We start from the raw sequence: 21988 nt of genomic DNA, 5'->3' as shown, positions 1-21988 counted from the left end.
TTTGCATTCCTGCAATGAACCTCGTCAGGATTGTCACATTTCTTCTCCTTGCCCACAGCAGAATCTCTCTCGCCAGGGAAAACAAAGTTCTGGAGTGTGTTCCTCCCTGATTTTTTAAATAAGCGAGTGCTGTGGTATTGTCCGAGTTTACCTGAACAATCTTGTTCTTCAAACTCCTTTCGAAGAACTGCAGGGACAGAAATATTGCTGCCAGTTCTTTGACATTTATATGCCAGGCTACCTGTTCCCCTCTCCAGGAGCCTGACACTTCCTTCCCTCCTAGTGTTGCTCCCCAGCCCGTGATGGAAGCCTCGGAGAACAACACTAGGTCGGGGCTCAGAAGACTTAGGGACACACCCTCCTGAAGCTTCTGAGGGTCCAACCACCATCTTAGATGGTTCTTTATCGGAAGCGATATTCTCAATATGGCATTGAGATCGTCCTTGGCCTTCCACTCGTCCGCAAGGAAAAATTGGAGAGGCCTGAGGTGCAGTCTTCCCAAGGAAACAAACCTTTCTAGCGAGGAAATGGTCCCCAGCAGACTCATCCATTCCCTCGCCGAGCAAGTCTCTTTCCCTAGGAAGGCTGAGATCTTCTCTAAGCCTAGCCGCTGACGTTCCTGGGACGGAAACGCTCGAAAAGCCACTGAATCCATCTGAATCCCCAGATACACGATGGACTGTGTTGGGGTCAGATGCGACTTTTCGAGGTTGACCAGAAGTCCCAGGGACTTTGCTAGGGCTAAAGTGAACTGCAAGTCCTTCAGACACTTCTCTCTCGACGACGCTCTGATCAGCCAGTCGTCGAGGTACAGGGAAACTCTTATCCCCGAAGAGTGTAGCCACCTCGCCACGTTCTTCATGACTACAGTGAACACCATTGGAGCCGTGGTCAGGCCGAAACACATAGCTCTGAACTGCCACACTTTTTTGTCTAAGACAAACCTTAGATACTTTCTTGAAAGAGGGTGGATCGGGATGTGAAAGTACGCGTCCTGCAAGTCTAAGGACACCATCCAGTCGCCCGGTCTCAAGGCTCCCAGAACAGAATGAGGCGTCTCCATCGTGAATTTGGTCTTTTCCACGAAAAGATTGAGCCTGCTTACATCTAGAACTGGACGCCAACCTGACGACTGCTTCGGTACTAGGAAAATCCTGTTGTAAAAACCTGGGGACCCCAGGTCCGCGACTTGTTCCACCGCTCTTTTCTCGATCATTTGTTGAAGGAGATCGAATAATACTTGCTTCTTCTCTCCCTGATAGGATTGGAGAAAGGTCTCTGGGAGTCGTAGAAAGAGGAGGAAGATCTAAAAAGGGGATCTTGTACCCCTGCTCCACGATCTTGAGGGACCAAGAGTCCGTGTCCCTCTCTCTCCACGCTCCCGCGCAAAAAACTTCAGTCTGGCTCCGACTGGTGTCTGAAGGACATGCTTCTCACTTGGAAGGCTTTGACTTAAAGGAAGCTCTTCCTCGTGAAAACCCTCTCCCTCGAGGAGCTGCTCTCGAGGGGGGAGCCCCACGAAAGGGCTTAACCTTCTTCGGCGGTCGAACCGCAGCTGAAGAGGTTGAAGGTACTGCCGAACGTCTTGTAGACTGGGCCAAAAGGTCCTGCGTTGCTTTCTCTTGCAAACTGTTAGTCAGGTCCTTTACTAAAGTCTGGGGGAAGAGATGGTTCGAAAGAGGAGAAAACAGCAAATCCGCTTTCTGAGCTGGAGTTACCGAACGAGCTGTGAAATTGCACAGCAAAGCTCTCTTCTTCAATAAGGCCGTTCCAAAATGAGACACGATCTCCTCCGAACCATCCCTGACGGCTTTGTCCATACATGCTAACACGCTGGACAGCTCCCCCAGCTGAGAGATTCTGGGCTTCTCGCTTGCAGATCCAGAACTCCCAAGCACCAGTCAAGGAAGTTGAACACTTCAAGAGTCCGGAGCAGACCCTTCAAATGATGGTCCGTCTCCGTAGAGGTCCAGGTCACTTTAGCAGAGGATAAAAGAGACCTCCTCTGCGAATCCACCAAGCTGGAGAAATCTCCTTGAGCTGAAGAAGGGATACGAACTCCTACTTCTTCTTTGGTTCTATACCAAATGCCCCCTTTCCCGCTGAGTCTAGCTGGAGGCAAGGCGAAAGTCGTCTTGCCTTGATCTCTCCTTCGTACCATCCAATCTTGGAGTTTCTTAAACGCACGTTTAGTGGAGAGCGAAGTTTTCATCTCCACAAACTCCGGGGTTTTACCAGTTTTAGATGATGAAAACTGCGAAGGAGGAGACTTGGGAGCTGCAGGCTGAAACTTGTCTTCGAAAGAAGAACGCAACAGCCGCACGAGAACTTTATAGTCTGATATTGAAGGGGCCGCAGAAGGTTCCTCTTCAACCGAGTCAGCCGAACTACTCAGCTCTCCTTCTCTACATGGAAGCGGAGACCGCCTGTCCGGAGAGGGCGTACTAATGTCGGGTCTTGACTTAATCAAAGGACCCCTATCCTTACTAGATGAAGCCTTATTTCGGCTGTCTTCTCTATGACGCTTACCACTTGAAGCAGGTAGAGCGTCCTGACGAGGACGAGCGTCCTTAGCGACACCCGAGGCAGCCTCACTTGCCAGAGAAGCGTCCTTACGTTTCTTAAACGAAAGGGAAGACATTTTAGCTGGAATACGTGCCTGTGCGCGCAAACTAGCGTCTTGGGGTACGACTTCTTGGTCGGAGTCCCCAAAAGCGTCTTGAAAAGAGCCCTGAACGTCCTGGCGAGCTTCCTGCCAAGCGTCCTGCCGAGCGTCCTGCCGAGCGTCCTGGCGAGCGTCCTGACGAACGTCCTGCCTAGCGTCCTGCCAAGCGTCCTGCCGAGCATCCTGACAAGCGTCCTGTCGAGCGTCCTGCCGAACGTCCTGCCAAGCGTCCTGCCAAGCGTCTGCCTAGCGTCCTGACGAACGTCGTGCTGAGCGTCCTCCTCAAAAGCGTCTTGACGCAACGTCCTTCTAGAGGACGAACGAGATCGGCGAATCGCCGAAGGAGAAGCGATCGGCGAACGAGACGAAGTAGGAGAGGGAGAAGGAGACTGCTTCGTCCTCTTGACGGGCAGTCTAAGGTCCTTCCTCCGCTTAGGCTCGACTGCTGCTGGGCGAGTCCTCTGAGCCATAAGCGTCGATAGCTGGTCCTGAAGGGACAAAAGAATGTTCTTCGTTGGAGAAGAACGAACAGAGGAAGCAGGACTGATCCTGCGAGAAGACGAGGGACGAGGGGACGCCTCCTTCCTTCTCACAGGTACAGCTACCTGCTTCTCAGGTAGACGCGCCTGTGCACGCAACCCAGCGTCCTCATCGGAGGAAATCTTACCCCTTTTCTGAGGCGGAAAAGCGTCATACGCATCCTCCGACGAAAGCGGCGATACAGGACGTGAAGCGTCCTCAACACGAAACGTTCTTTTCAGAGGACGAGAGTCTCTCCGAGCGCTCCACCCCTTGCGCGGGGAGGACGCTTCGGAGGACGAAAAGCACTCTTTCAGGACGCGCGCTCGTGCGCGCTCCTTGGCAGCCTGGGACTTTGCCACAAGGCCTGCCGAAGGGACGCCAGATCGGTGGGGAGCCCCCGTAACCCTCTTGCGGCTTTCGACATACCCTCTCCCTGAGTCTTGGGAGTCTGATAGAGGTCTAGGCCTAGAGGCATTATGGGGCCGATCTGACGCCCCCTCCACAACACTAGGGGCACGATCACACACTTGCACCGAGCCAGTTTCCAAGGCTTTCACTTTGGTCTCCAGAGTTCGTAGAGACTCCAAAATAAGAGAGAGAGCATTAGCTTCTCCCGACACAGAATCAGAGCCCGAAGGCAACACAGGTTTAGGGGTTGCAAACTCTACAGGTGTTAATACAGGAGAGATGTTAGCCTTACCTTTGGTAGAACCACTCCTGGAGGAAGACCTCCTGATCCTATCGCGCTCCAATTTAAGGCGATAGGACTCATATACTCTCCAATCATCATCGGTCAATCTCTCACATTCATTGCACCGATTATCCACCAAACAATTATGCCCCCTACAACTCATACATACTGTGTGGGGGTCTACCGATGCTTTCGGTAGCCTCACCTTACAATCAGTCCTCACACACTCTGAAACTCACAGCACTTTGATCCAGACATACGTTTATAGAAAAAGCCAATCCAAAATCAAAAAACGGTCCACTATCGCGCATGCCAATTCAACAATCCAATTCAATACCAAAAAACCAATCAGATACTTAAAAGCGAGTCAAATCCAAAAAATCCTGAGCAGAGGTCTGTAAACAGTTGTTTACCGACCGGCGACAGAAAAAATATGAATAGAAAATGGGAATGGTTCCTGATATCCGCCTCCCAGCGGCGGGAATGGGTACTACCACCTGGCCGCCCACTGCGTGTGCCGCGAGTTTTGAAATTCTGTCGGACTTCAGAAAATACAGCTATATATATATCTGTCAGGTAAGTGGCATGAACAAAAAACTTTTTTTTAACTCACTAGTTAAGGATCAGTGTCGGCTCCCTATCCCAGCAACGTATCCGTAGACACGTAACCAAGAGAGAAGGATCTCTCATAGGTCAACTTGACCTCCTTCGTGCAAAGAGAAGACAACACAGAGTTGCATCTCCCGTAAATTACAGCTAATATGTCTCTCACGACATATTGTTATGGAAAGAACAAGAATTGTTAAAAGCTCGCACTTCAATCGCTTTTAATTCTCAGCTGTTTGAAGGAATCATCAAGTTACTTAAGAAGTGCTTTAGAGATCACACTGTTCCAAAGAAGACCAGGGCTTTCTTTGAAATTGATCTCTTCTGGATGAAGCCTAGAGGCTGGCTGGCGCCTCACGCTTGGCTGGCGCATGTTGCTTGCCTGGCGCCTTACGCCTGGCTGGCGCCTCGCGCCTGGCTAGCGCCTTGCGCCTGCCTGGAGCCTGGCTGACTTCTCCCCACTTGCTGGAGCTTCGAGCTTGTTAAGAGTCTCGAGGAAAACTGGCGATGTCCACATCGGACACTTTTTCCGATTTGTTTGCCTCTAGCACATCTGCGCCAGGTTGGAGGCCCGCTCCTTCTCCTCATCAGACAATGACAGTGTTTATTTGGACTGTCTTCCTCTGCCGTCTTTACGCCTGTTCTGGTATTTTGGCGCCTGATTGGCGCTACATTGTCCGAAAGTCCTAAACATCCAAAATCGTTTATCAGGAGACTGGAGAAGGGTGGAAGAAGTTCTTTCACTTTGAGCTTTTAGTCTCTCCGGCAAGGGGAGATGATTTTAGTCAGCTACATCCAGTAGACGATAGGAAATCTAACAGTCCTAGAGACAAGTCTTCCTCCGAGGAGGATCCTTCTTGAATACTTCCGTTGCTAACGAGCTCTCTTCCTACATGTTGATGAGTTTTCTCGTTGCAGATTCTTCCCTATCCTTGCCCGAAGGAAGGGAAGGAGCCTGGAAGTTTAAGGAGACTCTGAGCTGAAATTGGGAGGACTCCTGATTTCTAGCTCTTTAATGTATCTCTCTGAACCTTCTGGGAAGTAGTTTGAGCCCTCATCGCATTCCAAAGACTCTGTCAGCAAACGTTTAAACCTTTTCTTCCTCTGTAGATGAAAACGTAAATACATTGCCTGGACAACGAATCCTCTATCTGAAAGCGTTGATTCAGGAATAAAAGGCTTTAGTTCTTTTGCCAAACATACTATGCTGGCAAGAACCCATTGCCGAGTCTTTGTAGAATTTGATTCCAGATTCTAAAGCCCAAAATTTCACTTGTCCTTTTGGTCGTTTAGGACCAAGAGAAACATTTGATGAGGAGCAGTTCCATCTTGTCAGAACACGGAATCTGAGGCCCAAAATAGGATCCCATTCTAAGTATAAGATCTCCTACTCTTGTCGTATAGAGGTATTGTATAAGATCCCGAAGATCTTAATTCTCTGCTATCTCTAATACTCTTTGTCGAGACCGAGTATATCCTTTTACTGTGTTCATTGATAGCAGAAAATACCAAGGTGATTCTTCCCTCTGAAAGGGAAGAAAACCACTATGTGGTTCACAGAGGTATCAGAAGAGGACAGTTTCCCCCTTCCCTCTAGCACGATCTGCAGCAACTCTATGTCTTTAGCATATTTGAAGGAGTTATCAAACTTCTCTTGAAAAATCCTCTCATTCATGTTTACTTCTGGTCAGTCTGCACGCAGACAGACTCAGAGTGGATAGGTTTTTTCAGGTCCATTATTTATAATAGATTCCGATAAAATCTCTACTCTCTTAGAAAAGCCTTCCGACACATGCTGAGAGAAGAACGTGACCTTTGTGAATCCAACCTCTCTATGGCCAAAATGAGGCATTCATCTTCTTCCTTTGACGCCCATTTATCTTAATATCTGTTAAGAATATATATAACTAGGGGAAAAAAGACTAAAGTTTATTCCCCTATTTAAATTAAAGATGGCGTATCTTGCTACCCCTCTTGTTTCGAAGGAAAATGGAAGCAGTCTATAGGAAGCTCGTTCTATCGTCTTCTACCCTTGCGAAGAGATCTGTGAATACTTTCCGCAGGTTCTCACAACTCTTTCCAATAAATGTTAAACATACGTTAACAGTTATTATCTTCGATCGAGAAGGTTCTCACGGACGTGCAAAATCTTGCATCGAACCTGGTAAGGATCGTTACGTTCCGTGCCTGTTTCCAATAGGTTCTCTTTTGTTAACGCGAACAGGGGCGAAAAAAAAGAGATTCTCGATGCTTCTTGCGATATGAGAGAGTCGTGGAATTGGCCTAAATGATTAAAATCCATCATTTTATCGTTTCCTGAAAGCGACCCTTTTCTGATTAGACGGGTAACGAAATCAGGAACGAATTTTGCCGTTACCGAGCCTGCTGTCTGAAAGGCTACTGGACTCTTAGGTTAATAACTCGCTAAACGAGAAATTATCTTGGTTGGTGCTTCTGCGCCAGACTGGCGCTTCTGGTGCAATTGCGCCAGGCTGCGCCAGGCTAGCGCTTCTGGCGCATTGCGCCAGGTTGGCGCTTCTGGTGCTTTCTTCTAATTCTCTTTATGTTATGTGCCAGAACATCTGTGCCTTTATGGTACCCGACATCCTTACACGTTGATTCCGTTCTTAGTAGGAAAAAACTCTTATATACGCAGTATAGTCCATTCAGGGAAACCATTTCTGCCACGAAGAGAATGTTTCCCATCCCACTCATCCATCTTCTCTTGAGCAATATCCGATTCTAAAAAGGTTGTGTGCGTTTCTCGAAAGACTTGACCATACTGTAGTCTTAAAGTGAATTCTCTACTACATCCATCTTCTCACTAAGCATGTATTCTAATAAGCCATGCTTTCGTAAGCATGAGAGCATTATATAATATAATGTTCTGCTGCGTTTGAATCCTTTAATAATGTTACCTACAATAAACAGCATTGAAAGGTTATAATATCTTTCTTATTGAAAGCTTCTTAGCAAAAGGCAGACAATATTTTATTTATGTTAGCTTAACTATCCCCTCCATTCGAAACTAAGTCCATGATTGTAGGGGGAATATACGGTTAACCATTCAATCCCGTTGGAGAGAGAGATGTAACCGACTGTTCATAACAGAGAACTGGACGGTACTGTATTGGCCTTACAATGACAGCCCGGCCGACTCGTTCGCTGCCTGGCTGCATTCATCATGAGTTGCCAGTTACTTCATTCAATGAAGGAATATAATAAAATTATTCTCGAGCCTAAGGAAGCTCTCAATAATGTAAATTTAAGCCAAACAACCTTTGTTAAATACCGAAGCCGAGTAGTTATTGTCGTAACAAACCTTTTAAGCGAAGTCCTAACCAGGAAAATCCTGTAAGGATATAGATAATTCCGTAGCGAACCACAAAGGCAACTATGGTATGCGTATATGACTTGTCATTCAGTAGTCGTTTCTTACTACATTCTTTCCTTTCCGATGCAAAGAGAGAATGGAAATCTTGCCCTCTTCGTTCTTTTCGTCAATAAACACGAATTAGTATTAGTCGAAAGAGATCGCAATGAAAACCCTAGGATCGATGAGAATCCCTCAAATTTTTAATCTCTTAGATATAAGGCCGTATTCTACGCCTCTATTATCTGGAAGAGCCTCTAATCAATGAATGAGAGCTCGTACGAATCTTGTTCAATTTGGAAACGATTGCCACTCTTTCTGTAAATGGTTGGTTGCATTATTTTAGAAGGGGGAAGATTTTAATATCGTCTTATTAGTAATGAACTAATTTTTTCCAATAAAAAAAAAAAAAAAGGTCGCTAAGGTCTTATAAACTGAGAGACCTGCCCCCTTATTGGCTTCCAATTCCGATCTATCTTCCATTTCCTGTCCATCAAGTTGGGAAAAGAATGAGCAACCGGAGGAGAGCGCCTGCTTTCATAAGGTGAAGAGCTTTTAGCAGTACCGACTCTAACCTGACAAGGGCTACGGCCGCCTGTGCTACATCTTGAGTCCCTGCCAGGAAAAGGCCGAACTTGCTCTTGCCTTTATTGCATTAAGACTATCCTGACAAGGGCGACGTACGGCCGCCTGTGCAACAACTCCCGTCCCTATCAGGAGAAGCCTCGAATGTCTTTTCACCTTTTGCCTGGAGGACTCCTGGTGGTTGTCAGGCTCTTCTTGTAGGAGAAAGTGCCTGGCTCTAAGCAGGAGTATCTTGCCTAGAATACTCCTGGCGCCTGGAAGGAGTATCTTGCCCGGAATACTCCTGGCGCCTGGCAGGAGTATTGCGTTCCGAATACTCCTGGCGCCTGGGAGGAGTATTGCGTTCCGAATACTCCTGGCGCCTGGGAGGAGTATCGTGATCTGAATACTCCTGGCGCCTGGCAGGAGTATTGCGTTTCGAATACTCCTGGCGCCTAGGAGGAGTATCGTGATCAGAATACTCCTGGCGCCTGGGAGGAGTATCGAGCTCAGAATACTCCTGGGGCCTAGGAGGAGTATCGTACTCAGAATACTTCTGGATCCTGGCAGTAGTATCGCGTTCCGAATACTCCTGGCGCCTAGGAGAAAAAATCTTGCTCGAAATACTCCTGGCGCTTGGCCGGAGTATCGCGTTCCGAATACTCCTGCAGCTAGAAGGAGTATCGTGGCTCGGGGAATACTCCTGGCGCCTGGCAGGAGTATCTCGTTCCGAATACTCCTGGCACCAAGGAGGAGTATCGTTGCTCGAAATACTCCTGGTGCTCCGAATAAGCTAGAAGCTTAAAAGTTATTATAGTATATGTTTAATCACTAAACGAGATTGATAATCATTTGATCAACAAATATTCTTTAATATCTAATTCGTTCTTCCCCGAATAGATATATTTTCATATAAATGTACTGATGAGGAATTTGTTGAAAAAAACATAATTTCAAACCCCCATGGGATAGAGCCCCCGTCTTGTTGTACGGGGGACGAAAACAGGATAGGGCAATGCCTCTACCACCACTGCTATCGAATGATATCATATTTTAGCAGTCTTTTTTGAGGTTCTGATACCCATGACGAGATTATCTTGCATCTTCATTTAATCTACGCCGCTGAATCTTTCTTCTCCTTATTCGTCGAGACGATAATAATAAGGGGAACACATTGAATTAGGATGCCTTTCCAATGGCTATCCCTGGCAGTCTGGAACGTTCTACAGAACCTGCCGAGGGGACGCCTGATCGGTGGGGATTCTCCATAACCTCCGTAAGGCTTTCGACATTCCTTCTCCTCTGGGCCTGTGAGCTTGGAAGAGGTCTAGACCTGGGAGCGAGACAGAGCCGATCAGACGCACCCTCTATTGCAATGGGGAACACTATATTCACTTCTTACCTTGTAAGAGCTCGCATTTGAGCTACATCCATTTATCTTCAATTTGCAAATATGAAATTGTAGATTCTGTGAAGTAAGAAGGTGATGAGGATGCAACAACTACTAGTACTGTTAATACTCTAATTGCTCGTTAACACGAGCTAATAAAGCTTCTAAAGGAAGTGTATATAGTTACTTCTCTGACTTCCCCAACTAGGAAGAAAGATATACATTTCCTCAATCAAATTCTAACACTTATTTGTATTAATGAATAAATATAAGTAATTCCCTTTCTTGAAAGTGTTGAGTGTCTACCGAAAACTTCGGTAATTACACGTAATGTAATCTTCGAAATTTTTGAAGTTAATTTTATCAAAAAATTACTAAAAGTTAACAAAAGCGTATGCCGAACCAAAGATCCATTACTTCCCTGTAAAAGTTAGCCCAGAAGATCAATGGCGAAGAAACACGAAAATCAAATCAGGAGGGAAAGCAAACGTATTGTTTACATTCCCAGCGACAGAGAAAATCTGTCCTTAGAAGGTATTAGTTCCTATTCCTGCCACCCAGCGGCAGGCCGGTAGATCACCTGACCTACCTGTAGCGTGTGCCGCGAAATTCGAATTTCTGTCGGGGACGACGGAGTCTATAGCTAAGTATATATCTGACAGGTAAGTTGAATGTATGAAAATATTCATTCAAGGCTTTGCTAGATGAACCCGATCTTTCACTCCAAGATACTGATCTCCTAACACGATCTTTCTCCAGTCGTTCAACATACTTAGTGAGAGTTTTCCACTCTTTCTCAGTCAAATTCTCACATTCATTACACTTATTCTCCCAAGTACACACAAAATCTCTACACTTCTTACAGACAGTGTGAGGGTCTACCGAAGATTTCGGTAATCTAATCTTACATCCTTCTTTCACACATACTCTGAACACAATACCTGAATCAGACATAATTCAAAGAAAAATCCAAAAGCGGTTGCCTAGCCAACGTTCCAAATACGATACCAAAACAGCAGTCCAAAAGCAGTGAAAAGTCGGCAAACGAGTAGCAAGGAACCCACAACGATGTTGACGGTTCGGCTGGCAGAGAAAATCTGATGAAAATGGGAATGGTTCCAAGCGCCAGCACCACGGGAGAGGGGTGGTGATCACCTGAACTACTAATAAACTAGCGGTTGCCGTGAGTTTTGAAAATTTCTGCCAGTGCGACCGAGAATATAGCTATATATATACCTGCCAGGTAAGTGTCATGCATAAAAATTAGGATTAATACAAGATAGTTTAACTAGAACACTCACATTTCAGCATATTTTTTATGAGGTAGAATTCAGAGCAAGCTAATGAAGCAAAGTAGGATGAGAAAAAAAGGAATGGAAAAGATGAAAAGAAAAATGCAGTAAGAAATGCAGCTGAAGGTCAAGTGGTATTGTAATGAAAACTTAGTCCCAATTACAGTGCGCTATGCAAGGCACACTGTATACAGTGCCCCAAATATATGTAGAGAGAGAGAGAGCAAGGGAGATCAGCAATATACAGTGCCAATGAGCCTGTTTAAATGATAAAGCTCTAGCAAAATACCTTCATCTTGGGAATGAAAAATAATAATACATGTACTGTAATAAAAGTACAGTACTTCCTCTCAAAAAATAGGAATACAAAATACTAAATAATTTTCAAGTTTAAAAATGCAAACTTCTAATCTACTTATAATGGGTTGTGGTAATGGGTTTATATGCTAAAATATTTTTGAAAAATCACATTTTATTCATTTAGGAACCTCAATCAATTGTATTAGGCTTTAGGAATGTTGTCCAATACAAAAACAGACAATACATAAATACCCTCATTACCAAAAACAAAAATACGTAATCAGGAGAAGTATCCGAGTGAAAAATAACAATGCATATTCAGTCAAGTTTCACCCCTGGAGGATCAAAATCATCAGACCAGCTATTGTAGCTGGGGGCTCTAGTAAAGCAATGCTTTGTATTTTATACAAAGAAATCAGTTTTGTTAAATATTAATGTAAAAGTTATAATCATTTAATAAGTGAATGTGAAGTGCTGCCAAGACAATGGACAAAAATGAAAAGGAAACATGCATACTTAGCACTAGTAGTTAGCTTGTTAAGAGCATCTCGGGATATGACATGTCCACAGATTAGACGCATGGGAGGGTTGCTTTCCGTTGACTGTTGACGCAGGATTGGGCAAGCAAATATAGAGTGATATCGTGAAGATGGGCCAAGGTCAATCTCAATCTGAAAAAAATAAATAAATAGTGAGGTATGAATACCAGTCAATGATACATATAATCTATACCTGTCAATGATACATATAATCTATAAGTCTCAATCCCTAATTTTTATCCTAAGATCCTATATTCTTACTTAAAAATTCTTGTAATTCATGTACATAAGTTTATACAGCACAGTACTAAATCTTTTCCTTGTTCCCAGTATGGAATATAAATTTTTATCATTATAACACAACTGGATAAAACTACAATGAATAAAAAACAAAATTAAAAGATCTTCACTTGGGCTTAAAATTATTCTTAGTATTACAAGGATGGACAGAAAAAATATCAAACGTACCGGCAATTCTTCCTTGGTGTTCCAAATATTTGGCACCTGTCGTTGCTGCATTACTTGCTTGATATTCAGAAGGATGGGAAGTGCTGTACAGCCTGCATTTACACTGTAAAAAAAATAATAAAACTATATATTTATTTTAAGACTCAAAATATAAAAATGCATGTAATGCATCAGAGAATTCAGCCTATAACCCAACTGCACATCCAACATTACATACAATAACTTAAACTCTGAAAAACACATTTGCCTAGACTTACTGTTATACTTCAAATGCCATAGCAGAGATAAAAAAATAAAAAACTATATAACCATCAATGCTAACTTCCTCAATACTTGGAACCCATTTTTATCAGACATAATGTAAGAAGTATACTGAGAAGTAGAACACATTGGTTCCTTTAAAATGTCAAATGTTAAAGTAAAACCATAAAATCTTTACTGCTATCGAACGATAGTGTCAAACCTACAGATAATGGTAACAAATCCTGCACTTATAAAAATATCAAATGAAAATTTCATACAATTAGAATCTGCACAAATCAAGAGAAATAAATGCTATGTAACTGAGACGGTTCAGTACTACTGTTTACATCATCATTTAATCATGACAGACCTTATCGACCAAACTAAAAAGTCTGACAAAAATTCACTTCTGTTTATCACAATATCATAAAATAAGCATGCAATAACACAAAGAAAAACATAAGATAAAAAAAAAATCACAAAAAGCTAGTTACAAAACTATCTTTGTTGCAATAATGATGGCGAGTAAAATACTGAATAAAATGACAATTTGTCCAAAATTGCATTTTTCCTAACTATACAAACCTGAGGTCCTTTTACAATAGGAAGGTACTAGCGGCAGCTGGATAGGTCGTAAGCTTTCGAACAAGGGGTTCGGTAGTTAACTGCTTGTCCGACAGGCGCGCGCGCGCGACTGGGAGGTAAACAAATCACTTTTGCTTTTGGCCCAATCAAAAACTGCAGAGTGAGGGGTGGCATGAGGTGGGACTATGTGTAAAAGGACCTCAGGTTTGTATAGTTAGGAAAAATGCAATTTTGGACAAAATGTTATTTTCATTTTAAAATAAGTTTTTAAATATACTTACCTGGTAGTTACATATATATAGCTTAATCCCGCCGATTCGTCGCGCGCACGGCAGAAATTCAAAATTCGCGGCTATCGCCGATAGACGGTCAGGTGATCATACCTGTGCTCCCTCTAGTAGGTATCTGGAACCATTCCCATTTATCCTCAGAAATTCCATGCCTCTGTTCTCAGAGGGGAGGAGGGAGGGACCTTTTATATATGTAACTACCAGGTAAGTATATTTAAAAACTTATTTTAAAATGAAAATAACATTTTTAAATATCTAACTTCCCTGGTAGTTACATATATATAGCTGATTGGCACCTTTGGTGGTGGGTCAGAGAACTGCAGCACCGTTGGGAATTCGTAAAATAATTGATCACAACAAATTAGCTGTACCAATAATCTGGTTCATACCTGAAAGGAAGCTGGCTTCGAAGTTTTTTCTGCCTCATTAGCCTGCATTCCTTGAGAGACCCAGCGATCCACCCAGGGGGCTGTAGAAAGTCTCTGTGGGGCTGTCAGACGGTCCTCGACCTTAACCTGACTAGACCACCACCCTTGCTATCCTGGCAAAGCCATGGACAATGAGCTGACCACCTGACCAACTAACACACTAAAACACACTCCATAAAACGTAACTTAGACTTTCACCCTAGACTGTGGAAGGTTGCAACAACCTTCACAGACAGCCTGTGAGGTCAAGTTCAATAAAATGCAAGGGTATAAATAAGGTTATAGGTTAGAGGCAGTTGTACCTTCTCCAACTACGGCGCCGGAGGCAACGTACGGCCCTAGGGAACAACAATCCTTATATTGGGTCTGTACGTCTTTAAGGTAGCAATCTGCGAAGACTGACTTGCTTCGCCAGAATGTCACTTCCAAGATCGATTCCATCGACTTGTGTCTATACGCCCTCGAAGTCGCCACAGCTCTTACTTCGTGCGCATTGACTTTGAGTATTGGAAGCTTTTCTCATCAAAATTCTGGTGAGCTTCCCTTATTAAATCCTTGACAAAGACCGCCAGCGCGTTCTTTGGCACAGGTAGTGAAGGCTTCTTTACCAAGGACTAGAGGTTGTCTGTCTGTCCTCTTAAGTTTTTGGTTCTCTGTAGATAATACTTTAGGGCTCTAACTGGACAAAGGCTTTTCTCCTTTTCCTGTCCTACTAACTGAGATAACCCTGGTATGGTAAAGGATCTAGGCCATGGGTGAGAAGGATTCTCATTCTTGGCGGAGAAAAACCTAGTTGCAGCGAGCAGACTGCATTCTCCCCATTGAAGCCTACTTTCTTGCAACTCTCCTATCCTCTTGGCCGTTGTCAACGCAACCAGGAATAGGGTCTTCTTGGTGAGATCCTTCCATGAAGCCTTGTCGAGGGGTTCGAACCTGCTCGAGGTTAGAAAAGTCAGAACAACATCCAAATTCCAAGAGGGGGTTGGGTTATCCTTACTCTTAACTGTCTCAAAGGACCTTATGAGGTCCGAGAGATCCTTGTCTCCCGACATGTCAAAATCTCTGTGACGGAAGACGGAGGCTAGCATGCTGCGTTATCCCTTGATAGTTGATACTGCTAGTTTCTCTTGGGTTCTTAAGTGTAACAGAAAATCTGCTAGTTGAGTTAGAGATACTGAAAGAGGAAATGTTGTTAATTCTGCACCATTTCCTGAACACGTCCCACTTTGACTGGTACACCTTGATTGTGGACGTCCTCCTCGCTCTCGCGATTGCTCTTACAGCTTCCCTCGAAAAGCCCTTCGCTCTGCCAGTTTTTCAATAGTCGAAAGGCAGTTAGATTGAGAGAGAGGTGATTTTGATGTCTCTCTATATGTGGCTGTCTGAGTAGATTGTTCCGACACGGTAACGATCTGGGGGTGTCTACTAGCCACTCCATCACATCTGTGATCCAGGGTCTCATGGGCCAAAACGGAGCTATCAGGGTCATGCGGACGTTGTTCGATTCCCTGAACTTCTTCATGACTCAGTCTAGGATCTTAAATGTGGGGGAGGCGTACGTGTCTTCCTTCCCAATCCATGAGGAAGGCGTCTACTGCCACTGCTTCCTGGTCTGGGACTGGAGAGCAGTAAACAGGTAACCTCTTTGTTCTCTGCGTCGCAAAGAGGTCTATAGACGTTCACCCCCTGATTGCACAGTCTGCTGCATACCTCGTGATGCAGGGTCTACTCCGTCGTGAGAACCTGTCTTTCTCTGCTGAGGAGATCCACCCTGACGTTCTTCTCTCCTTCTATAAAGCGAGTTAGAAGAGTAATGTTCCTCTCTTTCGCCCACAATAAGAGATCCTTTGCTGCCTCGTAAAAGGAGTCCGAACGAATGCCTCCCTGCTTCTTTATGTAGGCCAACGCCGTGGTGTTGTCTGCGTTGACCTGAACTACTTTGATCTTGCCATAGACTAGAGATCCCGTCATTCCCTAGTGTTGCACCCCACCCCACGTCCGATGCGTCTGAATGCAACACTAGGTCAGGGTTCTTCTGTTGAAGTTCGAAACCTTCTTGTAGCTTGTTGGTGTCGTGCCACCAACTCAACTGATTGTTCTGGAACAACCTATTGAGTCCACAACGTAAACCGTAACTGAATCGGGCGCTCTGACAACTGCCTACTGACAGCGTTCGGTAATGAGGCAAGTTTGTCCAAGCATCCGAGCAAGTCACGTGATCTCTTAAGGCATGTGCCCAATAAGCGAAAGTCAATTGCCCTCTGGAGACCGAGGCGGTTCTTAATGGCAAGACATTCTCATAGTAGTTGAATCTCAGCTAAAAACGAAAACAACATTATGTTCAATTGAAGACGAAGGTGGAAAGTGAATGCAAACTACGTCTTCACAGCCGAATCGAGAGAAGGATTCTCAAGGTTCTGAACCTGTGCTTATAAAGGACTGAAAACGCTAACAGCTATTTCATTGCTGTAAGGTGAGGGATTGTAGTTGTAATGAAAGCGGGGCGGTTTCCAGTAATGAAAAACAGGGAAGTACTACTTCTCATGGGCTGATTATTTGGAAGTAGAGCTGGCAGGTCGGGGAGCAGGCGATGTCTTCCGTATATATCTGTCAATTCCGGGTGAACAATAAACAATTGCACCTCTCCGAATAAGAGATATTTTGACGACAAACTCAGATGTCTGAAGAAATAATTCCGCATTATCGCAATGCGATGCAGCGTGAGACTAGTAAAGACTTCTGTTACCGTGCGGTAAACATAAAGATGAAAGATTCCAGAATATATATCTCTGTTGCAAATTCTCGCAATATTCAAGGGGATGCAGATGTCATTCATGTATGCGAGAATCCCCGTTAATCAGAGACGTAAGTCCGATATTGTTGGACAGAGAAAAGGTTCGTTAGTCAATCCTTGTATGGGAGAGACACATTATCCGACAATGCATCTCGGAGAGCCAGCTGGAACTAGGTTGTCTTGCTGTAGTCCCCTACTCAGTGGTTCTTGCTCAACCTCGCTATCCTGAGTTGCCAGGTAAATCCATTCTTCGAAGGAATGCGTTCGGCTAGAATAATCGAGCGGTTAAAAAAAAAAAGGATCTATTATGCTCGAGCAATTATATTTAAACGAAAACGGATTTCGGTAAAAACAAAAAACTGAGGTGGTGGTGTCGTGACCATACCATAAGTATCTGAAAAACCGAAACTGGTAACTCCTGGGAAGATGCAGACAGTCCCGAATTGCAGTTCCATTAGGATACTAGCCGTCTCGGTCACAAACCGTAGAATTAACTACGGTATGTGACTAATCCCCGGACAATTCAACTGCTTAACAGAATCATGTGTCGAGGGTAATATACGTTGTGTATTTGTAGGTTTCTGTACAACGAATTCCATCCTAAATTCTTTTCCCTTAGAGGAATGAGAATAAGGATTGGAAATCTACACCCTTCCTTCTCTTATTCAAGAGAGTGAAGGAGAAGTTTTCCCCTAAGGCAAAAAACTTCAATAGTGGAAAACAGAAAACCCGAAGACGAAAGTTCAAGTCAAACTGGATATTCGCGTTCGTTCTTCTGTATTCCAGGGTTGGTCGTCTACTGAGAGGTATCCGCTTACTTCAGGGTAGCAAGTTCTTCTTACAAACGCTAGAAATTCCAGGAATTCGAGCATTCGGCGAGGTTCCCGATTATCATGAAAACCATTATCGGGGATTTAGATATAAAGTCCTGCGTTGCCTTTTGGGCTAAGGCAGAGGAGACCTCATTCTTGAAGGAGGAAGATTTCTGGGGTCTACTTCATAAACTGTGAGGGCGGGCTCCGAGGTACAGCCTGCTGAAAAATATTCGGATATAAGTCCGCCAATACCGCAAGTAATCTTTTCAGATCCGCCGCATGAAGAGTTTCTTGCGTCTCCTCCTCTGATATCTCATCCAAAGTATTGGCGATTTCCGATGTCGAACGAGTGGAGGAATCACGCGCATCGTCTTACTTGCGTGCGTCATGCATGCGTCCAACCTGCTGCGAGGGAGCATGCTGCGTGCGTCCTGCGTGCGTCCTGCGTGCGTCCAGCCTGTTGCGAGGGAGCGTCACGATCCTTGTCATTTCCCGTCACACGTCCGGTAAGCTGCGAGGGAGCCTGGTTGCGTGCGTCATGCTTGCGTCTGCTTCGTCACGGGTGTAGGTTGCTGTGAGTGTCTAAGAGCGCTGCAACCTGCAGCGAGTCTTCGTCTTGCCGTCTGTTAGCGTCACGCTGTGCTAACTGCGGTTTTATCTTGTGTTTTATCGGTCGCGCTTCACCTGCTAGTCCATGCGACTTGTAGACATCAAAACCGAGACGTAATGGACTGCTGAAGCTTTGACAAGAAAGCTGCTTGCGGTACCTCTTGCTGTTGGGGAATAACTGAAGGCGGCACTGCCCGCCCATCTACCGCTTCGGAGACACTAGTAGTGATCTTCTGTCGACAAGGTGGAGACGCTCCATGAACACCTCCCAGTACTGGAGGAGGGGGAGAGCATGCACCGATGTAAAGCAAACTTCTTCCGAAGAGCTGTGCGTTATGCGTCTCCTCCAATTACTGCCCGACGGTTGCTGTAACGCTACGGGGGACTTGGGTCTCTTGATTCTAGGGGTTGACGCCAACCGCGTCGAGGTCTTGCGTCATCAGACGAAGACGCAAGCACCGAAAGTCTCTTCGTCCGATATTTCCTTACCTCCTGCCAAAGGGGACGGCCGCCTGTGCGACATCTTGCCTCTTATATTGGCAGGAGAGCAAGTATCCGAACACTTCCTCATCTCACCTTTCCTGTGGCGAGGGAGAGCGTCCTGGGATGCGTCAGCAGGATCGCTCGAGGGGACGCCCGCTCGCTTTTTAACATCTCTCACCTCCCTTCGCCGGTCGAACATTCCTTCTCCCAGGGGTTGGGGAGCATGGGGGGAAGAGGTCTAGGACTAGGAGCGTGACAGACACGAACGGGCGCACCCTCCACTACACTAACACTGTCACCAAATTTGCGATGCAAACTACGCACTGTCTATTCAGTCCCCTTTCCGACGAAAGGGATTGTATTAACACGCAAGCCGAACATAGCCGCAAAAACATTCATAGTCGGCTAACTTATCTACGACTCCTCAGGTGGGTCTGGTACTCTTAACTTAGGGCTAGGCTCAGGATATTAGTATTAGACAGGTTAGACAAGCTTGACTATCAGAAGAACTAGCTAATAGAACACAATACGATCTAGTTCTTCTAATTAAAATCTAATTGCAGTCTTATAGTAAACATACTTTCATTATTTCTCAGAGAACGTTACACACTCATCCTATCTGCTAACAAATGTACATATCTGCTTCCTGCATTTGTTAACTATTGTATGAGGATCAAGAGTTGTATGGAAGCCGGGACTCGAAACCCTTAACTACAGAGTCGGCCATCTTGAAATTCAGAAACAAAAGAAAATTGTAGAAGTCGGAAACTGACCAACTGAAACTTATTCGTGTGTAACAAATTAAGGATAATCTGATATCAGCGAAAGCCATTAAGTAACAAAAAAGTAAGCAATGGGTACTTCACCAATTGTAGTAAAAGCAAAACCAAACAAAGAAGAGCGAATTTCCAACGTGCTGCTCGAACGACGGCATGGGAATTTCTGAGGATAAATGGGAAGATGGTTCCAGATACCTACTAGAGGGAGCACAGGTATGATCACCTGACCGTCTATCGGCGATAGCCGCGAATTTTGAATTTCTGAAGTGGCGCGCGACGAATCGGCGGGATTAAGCTATATATATGTAACTACCAGGGAAGTTAGATATGACAATTTGTCCAAAATTGCATTTTTCCTAACTATACAAACCTGAGGTCCTTTTACAATAGGAAGGTACTAGCGGCAGCTGGATAGGTCGTAAGCTTTCGAACAAGGGGTTTTGGTCATGAGGTGGGGCTATGTGTAAAAGGACCTCAGGTTTGTATAGTTAGGAAAAATGCAATTTTGGACAAATTGTCATTTGTTCCGACACGGCATACAAACCTTCGGTCCTTTTACAATAGGAAGACTCACTTCTTGGTGGGTGGAATCTGAGTCTTTTGTGAACAGACTGGTGTTCGCCCAACCTTGGAAGCCTCCCTGGTCGTAAGAGCGAGGGAGGGATCCAAGCCTCTGTCCGATTGATCGGGGTGTGCACCGCAGGATCAATGGTCAGACCTCTGGACCGAGTACTAAGAGAGAGGCAAGCGTATCTCTTCGTACCAGCAATGTAAGAACTTGTTCCTGTACAGGAGCAAAGATAAAGTCATGGTTTTGACTCTTGTAGGCATCCACTTCCCCCCCTTGTAGAAGGAAGTGGTGGATATTCTGCTCCTATCCCTAGTGAAAGGGATAGGATGGGGCTCTGTCATATAGCTCACCGGCATCTCGTCCTTATCCAGCAGGGTAATGACCGTATCCTCTACCCACAGGTAGAGGGTAGAAAAAGATAGAAAGAGAAGCCAGTCACTTTCTCATTCACTATCTATTCATACAGTCACACCAGGACTCGATGCTGTTCAGCCTGCTAGGGTCTGGGTTAGCTAGACGACGTGTTGAGCAGCCACCACGGGTCCTAAGGAAACCGATCCAAGGACCTATGGGCAAATATCCAAGAGGTATAAGGAAGGTGCCGTGGTCTGGTTGTACCAGACCCCTGCCTTCCATACCTGCGCCACGGAGAAGTTCTTACGAAACGCCAACGAGGGGCCAATACTTCTGACTTCGTGAGCTCTCGGACGGGACGTACGGATGTCGTCACTACCATCAGCCTCATACGCCCTCCTGAAGACCTCACGCAGCCAGGACGAAAGAGTGTTCTTGATACTTCTTTCTTGGTGACCCCGTTGCTAACGAAGAGGCGTCGACACTCAGGCCCGAGGTGTCGAGTTCTCTTCAGATAGCGCCGTAGCGTCCTCCCAGGACAAAGCAGCATCTCATCCACATCATTATCTGCATGAAGTTCCCGTACTCTCTTCGCCGATGCCAGGTCCAGCAAGAAGAGGGTCTTGTGAGTTCCCTGGGTTGGCAAGACCTTTGGAGGCTGCTCTTAAGCAAGGAGATCTCGAACGAGTTCGAGATGTCCAATCCCGTCAGTTTCAGGACGAGCGTCCAGGCGGCTCTGTATCCTTTGACTGTGGGAACTTAGAGGAGCTTCCTCGGCAAAAAACGAGGAAAACCGCTACCTGCTGAAGAGTGGCTGCTGGAGAGGAGATAGCCCAGTCTATGACACCAACCACAGAAGACGGCCGACTTCCCCTGGTACACAGCTGCAGAGGACTGACGGACGTTTCCAGCCATCTCTGTTGCTGCGCTACGAAAAAAGCTTCTCGTTCGCAAGAGATGGTGGATAACAGCCAGCCGTGAAGACGTAGGGACTGGACTGCTCGGTGGTACCGCTCGACGTGTGGCTGGGCGAGAAGGTTGTGCCAATGGGGAATTTCTCTCGGTTCTCTTGCGAGAAGAGCCAGCAGGTCCGGATACCAAATGGCCTGTGGCCATTTGGGAGCCATCAGGATCATCCTGAGATTCGGGATGACCAGTGCTCGACTGATCACCTTGCGAATCAGGCTGAACGGGGGAAAGGCATAGGCGAAGAGGTTGTCCCACGGGTGTTGAAGAGCGTCCTCTACAGCTGCCCATGGATCCGGCACGGCCGAGAAGAACACCTGGAGCTTCCTGTTGTGCCGGATGGCGAACAGATCCTCGACTGGTTCGCCGCCACAGGTCGAAGAGCCTTTCCGCCACGTCCTGGTGTAGAGACCATTCGGTCCCTATCACCTGATCCCGACGGCTGAGCGTGTCTGCTACTACATTCCTTCCCTGGAATGTAGCGTGCCGACAGCTCTATTGAGTGCGCCTCGGCCCACTCGTGCACCTGCCGAGTCAACTGATACAACGGGAGAGACACTAGGCCCCCCCTGTTTGTTGACGTAAGCCACCACCGTGGTGTTGACGTACATCAACCCACTGAGTGTCCCATCAAGCCGTCCTGGAACTCTTGGAGAGCGAG

General features: G+C 45.7%; 1 protein-coding gene across 1 annotated transcript in view; it reads right to left on the bottom strand.

The window, feature by feature from the left end:
* The window catches only part of LOC135196342 (E3 ubiquitin-protein ligase RMND5A-like), a gene marked incomplete at its 5' end in the record, with an annotated part of 44801 nt that overhangs the window by 8829 nt on the left and 13984 nt on the right, over positions 1-21988 (bottom strand). The window contains 2 exon segments of the mRNA XM_064223101.1: positions 11920-12074; positions 12411-12513. Of these exon segments, the coding sequence (XP_064079171.1) occupies positions 11920-12074; positions 12411-12513 (258 nt within the window).

This window comes from Macrobrachium nipponense, chromosome 17 (assembly GCF_015104395.2).
Source record: "Macrobrachium nipponense isolate FS-2020 chromosome 17, ASM1510439v2, whole genome shotgun sequence".
Lineage (NCBI taxonomy): Eukaryota > Metazoa > Arthropoda > Malacostraca > Decapoda > Palaemonidae > Macrobrachium > Macrobrachium nipponense.
Note: the sequence above shows the minus strand (reverse complement) of the source record. Positions and strands in the feature narration are given on the sequence as shown.